Source organism: Balaenoptera acutorostrata, chromosome 12 (assembly GCF_949987535.1).
Source record: "Balaenoptera acutorostrata chromosome 12, mBalAcu1.1, whole genome shotgun sequence".
Lineage (NCBI taxonomy): Eukaryota > Metazoa > Chordata > Mammalia > Artiodactyla > Balaenopteridae > Balaenoptera > Balaenoptera acutorostrata.
This window is the reverse complement of record NC_080075.1, coordinates 26165051-26177089: the sequence shown is the minus strand read 5'-3', so window position 1 is coordinate 26177089 and position 12039 is coordinate 26165051. Positions and strand designations below refer to the sequence as shown.

The 12039-nt window shown below is 33.4% G+C and overlaps 1 protein-coding gene across 6 annotated transcripts in view; it reads right to left on the bottom strand.

Moving 5' to 3' along the window:
* GCFC2 (GC-rich sequence DNA-binding factor 2) overlaps positions 1-12039 on the bottom strand; it is a 73159-nt gene that overhangs the window by 25731 nt on the left and 35389 nt on the right. For 5 of the 6 annotated variants that reach the window (XM_057558407.1, XM_007174688.2, XM_057558408.1 and 2 more), the window contains exons 5-6: positions 11538-11653; positions 2311-2497 (exon numbers count right to left, since the gene is read on the bottom strand). In XM_057558407.1, coding sequence (XP_057414390.1) covers positions 2311-2497; positions 11538-11653 — 303 coding nt within the window. The remainder of the gene's footprint in view (positions 1-2310; positions 2498-11537; positions 11654-12039) is intronic. The other variant, XR_009009938.1, reaches the window with a different exon arrangement.

The window sequence follows — 12039 nt, the reverse complement described above, 5'->3', positions numbered from 1 at the left end:
TACCATCTCATCTCAATTAAAAGAACATTGTGAGGAACAGACCTAGCTTCCAATACTTTTAATACTAATAAAACTAGAAAATCAACTTAGTGTATTAAAACAGCTATAAATATCATAAATAATAAAACCTAACGGGCTGGAGTCAGGAACATGGTAAGAGTGGATAGATAAGAAGAAGGATTCTTTTTTGAGCTAAAAGAGAAGGAGGAAATGATGACTGCAGCTATTTTTCACAGGCTGAGCAGGGGCAGACTGTAGGGAACACTTGAGGAAACTGGTAAAATTTGAAAAAAATAGAGAATGGAAGAGACCTAACCAGACAAGTAAGAAAGCTGTCAAGAAGAATTGAGTGATTAGTTGAAATTGGCATTTTTATATTTCTTGGGCAACAATCCCCCCAACTCCAACAATGTTCCATAGCTAATGCTATGGATTCAAGCCTTTGACAGTGGAATTCTTCAAGGATGAATGAAGAAAGTTACATTGTAATAGATATTTCAGAAAAGTAACTACCAAGTGATATTAAAGGTAGTCAACTTAAAACAATAGGGCAGAAAATACAATTATTTATAATATTTTAAAAGTAAATTAAAAGTAATGCAGAAAGTAGAGTATATTTTAAAAATGATTAGTCTACTTTAAAAAAAGGACAACTTAAGACCCCAGTGTAAGGACTTAGTATGTATAAAACAAAAACAGAAATTATAATGGAAAAGAATGATTCATAAATCTGATTAACACAAAAATTTCAAAACATCTGATGACATTGCTAATTACTAGAGAAATGCAAATCAAAACTACAATGAGGTATCACCTCACACTGGTCACAATGGCCAACATCAAAAAGTCTACATATAACAAATGCTGGAGAGGGTGTGGAGAAAAGGGAACCCTGCTACACTGTTGGTGGGAATGTAAACTGGTGCAGCCATTATGGAAAACAGTATGGGGGTTCCTTAAAAAACTAAAACTAGAGTTGCCATATGATCTTGCAATCCCACTCCTGGGCATGTATCTGGAGAAAACTCTTAATTTGAAAAGATACATGCACACCAATGTTCACAGCAGCATTATTTACAATAGCCAAGACATGGAAACAACCTAAATGTCCACTGACAGATGAATGGATAAGGAAGATGTGGTGTACACACGCATGCACACACACACACACACACACACGCAATGGAATACTACTCAGCCATAAAAAAGAATGAAATAATGCCATTTGCAGCAACATGGATGGACCTAGAGATTATCATACTAAGTGAAATAAGTCAGAAGGAGAAAGACAAATACCATATGATATCACTTATATGCAGAATCTAAAATATGATACAAATGAACTTATTTACAAAACAGAAACAGACATAGACAACATATTTCTGTGTCATAGACACAGAAAACAAATTTATGGTTACCAAAGGAGAAAGGGGGTGGGGGAGGGATAAATTAGGAGTTTGGGATTAGTGGATACAAACTACTATATATAAAATAAACAACCAGGTCCGACTGTACATCACGGGGAACTATATTCAATATCCTGTAATAAACCATAATGGAAAAAAATATGAAAATGAACATACATATACATAACCGAATCACTTTGCTGTATACCAGAAACTAACACGTTGTAAATCAACTATACTTCAATAAAAAAAATTAAAAACAAAAAAACATATCTAATGTGAAAAAACCATTGCAAACAAAATCAAAAGACAAAGCAAATTGGAATGTTTACCTACATCAAATAGGATAAAGCACTAAAATTTTTAAGCAATAAAGAACTGTTCACCATATACTGGAAAAAGAAAAAAGGAAAAAAAACCCACAAAAAACCTCCGTATAAACCAAGAAGATAGCAGGGCAAAGGACACAATTATTCAAAAGAAGAAAAACTACATGTGTTAACAAAACAAAGGGCTTGTTTGAGATCAAAATAAATATGTAAAAACAAAAACCATTTTTTAATGTAGTAAACTAGATACAATCTTTCTGGAGGATAATTTAGCAATGTTTCGTAAGCCTTAAAAATATTTAGACCCTTTCACTTAATAATTTACTTTCTAGGAACTTTTCTTAAACAGATGGAATTTTAAAAATGTATACTGCTATTTATAAGTTGCAAAATGATTACAAAAAACGTCTAACTGTCCAACATTGAGGGAACACTTAATACTCCAGTATGTCAAAAATGTGTAGCAAGAGTCCTAGATGAAATATTTACTTATGGGATTTAGACTTTTAAAAAAATCACATTGTAAGGGAATTTCTCCATAAAAAGGAAATGATTACATATTTATAGATATGTACCTTTTTATTAAGACAGTCAATTAAATTATCCACATAAACTTTCATGCTTTTATAGAATTTAAAATTTAGAACTTGATTTGATGAATTCTCTAGGTTCTGGATGGTACTCTTTGAGCTCTTGACATCTTGTATGTATTTTTCATATTCCCTCAGGTGTGAGCGGTGAGTATCCTGTAGTAATGTTAATCTAAATAAATATAAAATAAAAATAAATAAAAATTGCTTTATATTACAAAGTTTTATTTCTATTATAGTAAGTAGCGGTCTAATGAAAATTTTTTTCAAATCTACCTTATAAAGACCACCAAGTAAACTGACAATCATATGAACCTGGGTTTATAAGACTTGTAGAGCAAAGGAAAACACCAGGATAAAAGAGGTTTCAAAGGGAAAGGTAGGAAAGGACACTTAAAGATTTTTAGGTGCTGGAGCTAATCATAAGTTAGTCTTAGAGGAGAAGTTAGTAAGTGTGGATTGATCAGATTTTATAAACAAGGTGAGTTCCTGCAATAATCAGTGGTTTTATATTTGAAACACAGGAGTCCATGTGGAGTTACTGTTAAATCAGTCTGTGGTCTTCCTTGCAATATGGGTATCTGAGCTGGTATTAAAACCATTTGAGCATGTTATGATTTGATATAATTTATCTGTTTTGTGACTCATAATGGTTTCTGTTTTGTCATTAGAATTTGATGTTCCGTGAGGTGCATTTCATTCCCTCTGTTGTTGCTGTAGCCCCTATACTGCTCTGTTGATGTTCAGAAAGCCCAGTTTCTTTCAGCTCTTGTGAATATCACATGTATCAACTGATGTAACATAAAAAAAACTCTCAAATACAATTCAACATCTGCTTATCTTTTAAAATTCACTTACCCCTTACATATAACAAACACATAAAAAATCTAGAATGTATTTTACACTAATATTTGACACTGTGAGCACATTAGAATTAGAGAATTAACTAAATGAAATAACAAATTCATAGTATGTGGACTTGAATCAAACAATTAAAAAAAATTAAACTTCTGCTAACCTCCTCTAAAATGAAAACTCATTAGCAAGCACTTGCTTAGGCCAAATGTCCTCTTCTCAAGTTTCCCTTGAACAATGACTACTGCATTTGTCTCTGAAAGTCTTTCCTTGCTTTATATAAAAAACAGAGGCAGTTAAGAAATAAATCAAGATAATAATGTACAGCAAGCATTATTAATGCTTTAAGTGTAGTATTAAAGTGTAGCTTTAAATGCTTTAAGTGTAGTATTGCCGGTTACAGCAGTAAACGTGTAAGTACATATATGGAAAAACAAGGTATGGAACAGGGTATATAAGTGTGCTTCAATTTTGTATTAAAAATGGGGCAATATATAAGTACATATGTGCTTATACAGACATACATATATATTACTTCTGTAAGGAAACATAGGAAACTGGTAGAAATGGTTTCCTCTGGGGAAGATGACTTCCTTTTCTCTGTATAAGCTTTTGTACTGTTTGACTTTTCTGTCTTTAAACCATAAAATACATTTTCTTTTAAAATAAAGAACCCCGTTAATAAAAAAAATAAAGTACACTAAAGTTAAAAATAACATTTATCTGGATAAAGTGAAATGCTAATCTATATCAGTGGTCTGCTATTTTTTTCTGTTCTATTACTCATGCAAGACAACTCTCTCAAACACAATCTCAAAAAAAAAAAAGTTCTGAGTTATATGTGATTCTAGATGAAATCTATCTATAATTCTAGCTCTGTATCAGAAGGAGAGTAAATGATAGTGAAAACATTACAAAAATCATCTTTAATCAAGATAATCTCATCACTTAACATCACTACTGAAAAACAATGACCTAGAACAGAGGCTGGCAAACTTTTTTGGTAAAGGGCCAGATAGTAAACATTTTAGGCTTTGGAAGCTCGATGGTTGCTGTTGTAACTCCTCAATTTTATGCTGTAGCACAAAAGCAGCTACAGACAATACATTGCACAAGCATGGCTATGTTTCAATAAAACCTTATATACAAAAAGGGGCAGTAGGCTGGTAGTTTGCCAACCTCCTAGAATACAGAGATAACCTGAAATCTAAAAATGGTACATCTAAAATTTTCATATCTTTCACAATAAAATGTTACAGAAGGTCCTTTTCTGCATCAAACTATTTAAATAAACCATGACCAACATATTTTAGTTGCAGTGTGATCAAGGAATGAAGCTACTGTAAACCTGATTTATACAAAAGATACAGGGGGAGAAAATTCTGAACCTATTCCAAGGTATTAGAAAAAACTTCCCAGGTATAAAAAAAAAAAAAAAAGCAACAAAAATGTTCTTTAAGAATACTTGCTTTGGTGGCAGGAGAACCAAGCTCTCTCCTTGTATTAAATGTTGTAAGGACTAATGAGACTTTTACTGTCATACTTATTCTTTCATATATCTAAAGATGCACACTAGATCCTAAGTAGTAAAACAGAAAATATATAAATATTTAAAACAAAACAAACTATTATGGGGTTTGCCTTATTTTTAACAAAAAATACTATTTATAAACGTGAGATTAATACTATTTAAGAGATAACTATTAATAGCATTAGATAATGAATGGTTAGCTGTGCTTTAGAAATGTATTTGTATCAAGAACCATAAAAATATGCCTAATTTTGCTGCAGTTAACTTTCCCCAGAAACTTATCTTAAGAAATAATATAACCGTTTTGGGACTTCCCTGGTGGTGCAGTGGTCAAGAATCGCCTGCCAATGCACGGGACACGGGTTCGAGCCCTGGTCTGGGAAGATCCCACATGCTGCAGAGCAACTAAGCCTGTGCACCACAACTATTGAGCCTGCATTCTAGAGCCCGTGAGCCACAACTACTGAGCCTATACACCTAGAGTCCATGCTCCGCAACGAGAAGCCACCACAATGAGAAGCCCGTGCACCACAATGAAGACCCAACACAGACAAAAATAATAAGTTTATAAAAAAAAAGAAAATAACAGTTTAAGTGACTTATAGGAACAAAACGTTCATAATGAACATCTGTAGCATTATTTATAATAGACAAATTTAGAAATCAAAATGTCAATGTCTAACACAGAAATACTTAAATAAATCATGATATACTAACTGTATCAATGAACAAAATGTTACTAATATGCTTATTATTTTTTATTGCAGTCAAAAACATATAACAAAATTTACAATCTTAACCATTAAAGTATATTACAGTAGTGTTAACGATATGCACATTGTTGTATAACAGATCTTTAGAACTTTTTCATCTTGCAGAACTGAAATTCTATACCCACTGATCAACAACTCCCATTTCCCCCCACCCTTGGCAACCACCATTCTACTTTCAGTTCCAAAGAGTATGACTACTTTAGATACTTCATATAAGTAGAATCATGCAGTATTTATCTTTTTGTAACTGGTTTATTTCTCTTAGTCCTCAAGGTTCATCCATGTTGTGGCATGACAGGATATCTTTTTTTTTTACCACTGATAATACTCCATTGTGTGTAAATACCACATTTTCTTTACCCATTCATCTGCTGATGGACATTTAAGTTGCTTCTATCTCTAAGCTATTGTAAATAATGCTGTAATGTGCAAATATCTCTTGAACTGTTTTCTTTTGAATTCTTTTGGCTATATATCCAAAAGTTGGATTGCTGGATCATATGGTAATTCTATTTTTAACTTTTTCGGAAATTGTTCTCCATAGCAGCTGACCATTTTACATTCCCACCAACAGTGTATAAGAGTTCCCTTTTCTCTATATCTTTGACAATACTAGTCAATTTCTGTATTTTTCATAGTGGCCACCTTAATGGGTATGAGGTGATAGCTCAGTGTGGTTATGATTTGTTAATTCCCTGATTGGTGATGTTGAGCATCTTTTCATGTTTGTTCACCACTTGTATGTCTTCTTTGAGAAATGTCTATTCCAGTCCTTTGCCCATTTTTCAGTTGGATAGTCTGTTGTTGAGTTATATGAGCTACTTATATATTTTGGGTATTAACCACTTATCATATATATGGTTTACAAATATTTTCTCCTATTCCGTTGGTTGCCTTTTCACTCTGTTGATTATTTCCTTTGTTAGGCAGAAACATTTTAGTTTGATGTAGTCCCACTTGTCTATTTTTGCTTTTGTTGCCTGTGCTTTTTCTTTCTTGGGTCCTTTGAGATTCCATATGAATTTCAGGATTTCTTCCTATTTCTGCAAAAAATGCCATTGGGATTTTGATAGAGAATGCATTGCATCTATAGATTGCTTTGGGTAATATGGACATTTTAACAGTATTAAGTTTTCTAATCCATGAACATGGGATGTCTTTCCATTTACTTATGTCTTCAATTTCTTTCAGCAATGTTTTATAATTTTTGATGTACAAATCTTTTGCCTCCTTGACTAAGTTAATTCCTAAATTTTATTCTTTTTAATTCTATTGTAAATGAGTGTTTTCTAAATATATAGTTTTGGACTTTTCATTGTTAGTGCATAGAAACAACTGATTTTTGTGTGTTGATATTTCATTCTGCAATTTGCTAGATCTGTTTATTAGCTCTAACAAGGTGTGTGTGTGTGTGTGTGTGTGTGTGTGTGTGTGTGTGTGTAAGTGTAGTCTTCAGGCTTTCCTACATAAAAGATCATATCATCTGTGAACAGAGATAATTTTACTTCTTCCTTTCCCATTTGGATGTCTTTTATTTATTTATTTATCTACTTATTTTTCTTGCGTGAATTCTCTGGCTAGGACTCCCAATACTTTGAATAGAAGTGACAAGAATAGGCATCCTTGCCTTGTTCCTGATCTTACAGGGAAAGATTTTGGTTTTCCACCACTGAATATGATGTTCGCTGTGGGCTACTCGTATATGGCCTTTATTATGTTCAAGTAATTTCTTCCTATTCCTAGTTGGGTGAGGGTTTTTATCATGAAAGTGTGCTTAATTTTCTCAAAGGTGTCTTCTGTATCAATTGAGATGATCATGTGGTTTTTGCCCTTCATTCTGTTAATGTAGTATACCACACTGATTTTCTTACGAATCATCCTTGTATTCCAGGAATAAATCCCACTTGGTCATGTGTATAATCCTCTTAATGTATTGTTAATTACATTTGCTAGTATTTTCCTGAGGGTTTTTACATCAATATTCATCAGGAATATTGGCTTATTAACTTTCTTTTCTTGTACTATCTTTGTCTGAGATTTTGGGATCAGGGTAATGCTGACCTCATAGAATGAGTTTGGGAATGTTATCGCCTCTTCAGTTTTTGGAAGGGTTTGAGAAGGAATGGTGTTAATTCATCTTTAAATGTTTGGTAGAATTATACAGTGAGGTTATCTGTCCTGGGCTTTTCTTTGTTGGTAGGTTTTTAACTACTAATTCAATCTCCTAACTAGTAACAGGTTTGTTCAAATTTTTCATCTCTTTATAAATCAGTCTTGGTAGGTTGTATGTTTCTTGAAATTGATCCATTTCTTCTTGGTTATCTAGTTTGTTGGTGTATAATTGTTTAGAGTAGTATCTTATGATCCTTTTTGTTTCTGTGGCATTAGCTGTAACATTTCTCTTTCTTATTTTTGTTATTTGAACCTATTCTCTTTTTCACTTAGCCTGGCTAAAGGTTTGTCAATTTTTTTGATCTTAAAAAAAAAACAACTTTCAGTTTTGATTTTTCTTCAGTTTTTTTCTATGCTCTATTATGTTTAATTCTGCTCTAATCTTTACTATTTCCTTCCTTCTGATAATTCTGGGCTCAGTTTGTTCTTTTTTAAGTTTTTTGAGGTACAGTTAGGTTGTTGATTTGATATCTTTCTTCTTTTTTAATGTGTTCATTGCTATAAACTTCCCTCTTAGTACTGCTTTTGCTGCATCCCATAACTTTTGGTGTTTTTGTTTTCATTTGCCTCAAGATACTTTATAGTTTCCATTTTGATTTCTTCTTTGGTACATTGGTTGTTCAAGAGCGTGTTTAGTTTCCACACATTTGTGAATTTTCCCTTTCCCTTTCTGTTACTGATTTCTAGTCTCACTGCACTGTGCTTGGAAAAGGTATGATTTCAACCTTAAATTTGTTAAGACTTGTTTGTGACCTAATGTGGGATCTATCCTGCAGAGTATGATCTGTGTGCTTGAAAAGAAAGTATATTCTGCTGCTGTTGGGTGGAACATTCCATATATTTGTTAGGTTCATTTAGCTTTGTTCAAGATCACTGTTTCCTTAGGATTCTCTGTTTATTTCATCAATTATTTGCAAGTGTGATATTGAGGTCTCATACTATTATAATATTGCTATTTCTCCCTTCAGCTCTGTCAATATTTGCTTTATACAGTTAGGTGCTCTACTGTTGCATACATATATATATAAATAATTGCTAGATTGTCCCAATAAATTGACCCTTTTATATTACATAATATCCTTGTCTCTTGTAGTTTTAAACTTAAAATTCTTTTCTCTAAGTAATGCCACTCCTCTCTCTTTTGTTTACTGTTTTCATGGAATATTTTTGCAATCCTATCACTTTCATCCTATATGCATCCTTAAATCTAAGTGAGCCTCTTGCAGATAGTATATAGTTGGCTCTTGCTTTTTAAAATTTTTTGGCTGTGCAGCTTGTGGGACCTTAGTTCCCTGACCAGGGATCAGACTCAGGTGCTAGGCAGTGAAAGCACAGAATCCTAACCACTGGATCACCAGAGAATTCCCGGATCTTGCTTCTTTTATTTTTCCCAACCTATTCAGCCACTATATGTCTTTTGATTATAGAATATAATCCATTTACATTTGAAGTAATTATTGATATGGAAGGACTTACGATTGTTATTTTTAAATTGATTTTTGTCTGTCTTGTTATTTTGTCCCTCTCCCTCTCTTGCTGCCTTCTGTTTTGTTGATTTTTTTTTGTAGTGATGTGCTCTGGATCATTTTCATTTTCCTCTGCATATCTTCTATAGGTATTTCCTTTTTGTTTACCATGGGGATTACCAAAAAACATCTTATAATTCTAATAATCTATTTTAAACTGACAACATCTTCACTTCAATCACATACAAAAACTCTACTCCTTTATATCTCCCCCTCCATATCTTGTTATTGATATCACAAATTACACTTAAAAATTTTGTATCCATTAACATGTTATAGTTATTTTTGTGCTTTTACCTTTAAAATTCTATATTAAAAGGGATTTTCACACCACTCTTACAGTATTACAGGATTCTGTATTTATATATTTATTTACCTTTACCAGAGAACTTCGTATTTTTGTATGCTTCATGCTACTGTCTCGTGTCCTTTCATTTCAACTTGAAGGATATCTTTCAGCAATTTTTGTAAGGCAGGTCTAGTGTAATGAACTCCCTCAGCTTTGTTTACCTGAGGTCTTTATTTCTCCTTCATACATGAAGGACAGTTTTGCTGGATACAGTAATCTCTGTTGGCAGTTTCTTTCTTTCAGTGCTTTGAATATATCATCCTACTCCCTTCTGGCCCCTGTAATGCTTCTGTTGAGAAGTCTCCTGTTAATCTTACGGGGCTCTCTTGTACATGATGAGGTGCTTTCGTTTTGTGGCTTTTTAAATTCTTTCTTTGTATCTAGAAAGTTTGATTATACTTGTCTCAGTGTAAGCCTCCTTGTGTTCATCCTTGTTGGAGTCCCTTTAACTTTTTGAAGTTGAATGCCCATTTCCTTCCTCAGGCTGATAAGTCTTTGGCCATTATATCTTCAGATAAGCTCTCTGTCCCATTCTGCTACTCTTCTCCTTCTTGGATTCCCATAATGTATATGTTGTTCTGTTTGATAGCATCATATAAATCCCTTAGGCTTTCTTCACTTTTCTTTATTCTTTTCTCTTTTTGTTACTCTGACTTGGTAATTTCAAATGATCACTCTTTGAGGTCTTGCTTGTTTCTTCTGCTTGATATAGTCTGCTTACCTTCAGTAAATTTTTTAGTTCAGTTATTACACTTTCAGCTCTAGAACCTCTGGTTCTTTCTTAGTTTCCAACTCTGTTGGTATTCCAACCTTGTTCATGTATCATCTCCCTGATTTCTTTAGTTGTCTGTGATCTCTTATGGCACATTAATCTTCTTTAAGAAGATTATTCTGAATTCTCTGTCAGGTAATTCATAGACCTCTGTTTCTTTTAGTTCTGGAATTAATTTTGGCCCTTTGATTGGGCCATGTTTCCTTGTTTCTTCATGTATCTGGTTATCTTTCTGTTGTGTTTTGTGTATTTGAAAACGCACTTAAGGGGAGTTTCTCCCCCATATGAAGCTGTTTCCCTTAAGTGCATTTCAATCAGCCTGACTGGAGATTCCCAGTGGTGTTGTGTGGGGAAGAGTGTCTTCTCAAACCTTTCCTGGGGGATGCACCTTCTCTGGGCTTCTATATGAAATTTCCTAATTATAGAGATTTGTGGGTTTCTTTTTCAGGATTCTGTAGTCTCTTGTTCCCTCTGGTGTTTGTAGTACTGCAGACTTTCTGGCTCTGCAACAGGCTGCTTAGCTCTTTCTTGTCCTCTGTGGCCCTCAGGCATCTAATGTATGATGGTTCCCCATCAGTGCTCTGAGACAGACAAGACAGAAACAAGTCCCTTGGGCAGTACTTCCAAAAGACAGTGTTCCACTCTTCTTTCTCCTTCCCAATGGAAAAGCTATGACTTGGGTTTTTTCTCTCCATCAAAAGCAGTGCTGGCTTGTGAGAGGGGCTAGATGCAGTTGGAATGAAATGGTTTTTCTTACCCATTACGATGTGGCTATTTTGGGCTTTGAGCTTGCCTGGGGTACTACAACTTCCTGATTTCTGGAGTACTCATAAAGGCTTTTTGGACAGTATGTTGTTGTTAAGTTGGTATCTCTGTGAGGCAACGAAGTCTAGGGCTTCTTATTCTGGCATCTTGCTGCCATCACTCCCGACATATTATTTTGAAAAATTAAAGGCTATTTAACAATGCAGATAAATGCTAACAAAAATAGTAAGTGAAAAAAGCAGAACTGGATTTTATTGATTATAACTATATGATATATATTTATTATAAACACTAAAAGACATATAAAAAAGGAAATCAGTTATGTTAATGTGGTAACCCAGGTGATGCTAATTTTTTCCTATAAATCTGTTTAATACTAATATTTAATAGTTAAAAAGATTATAGTGCTCATTTTTTTTACTATTAAATGTCTATGACAAATGTAAATTTTAAAATTAATATTACTTACCTAGTATTTAGTTGCTTCTTTATAATTTCTAAATTTACTGGTGGAAATGAAATGGAAGCATCGAACTTCTTCACTGTTTGAGATTCACTGCTATGAGAGAGATCTATGTCTCGTCCCTAAAAATAATATGAAAATTTATATTGTTTTCAACATTCATTAGTGTTACAAATATTAATAGCATGAAAGCAGATTGGATACACCAAGGTCTCACCAGCTCAAAATTCCATGCCTCTGACATTTTTCATGGTTGTAATAAAATGTTTTTAAAATTTGCACACAGTTTTAAAATTTAGAACTTTAAATTCACGTGCAAGAGGCAAATTACAAAATCTTATTTTTCACAAAAGCTTGGTTCTCAGTGTTTATATAGCTAGTTCTGTTTATGATCTAATATACTCTCAAAAAACCACATACTGGAGGCTCCAATCAAGGTGGCAGAATAGAAGGACATGGAGGTCACCTCCATCCACAAATACATGAAAAATACATCTCTGTGGAACAA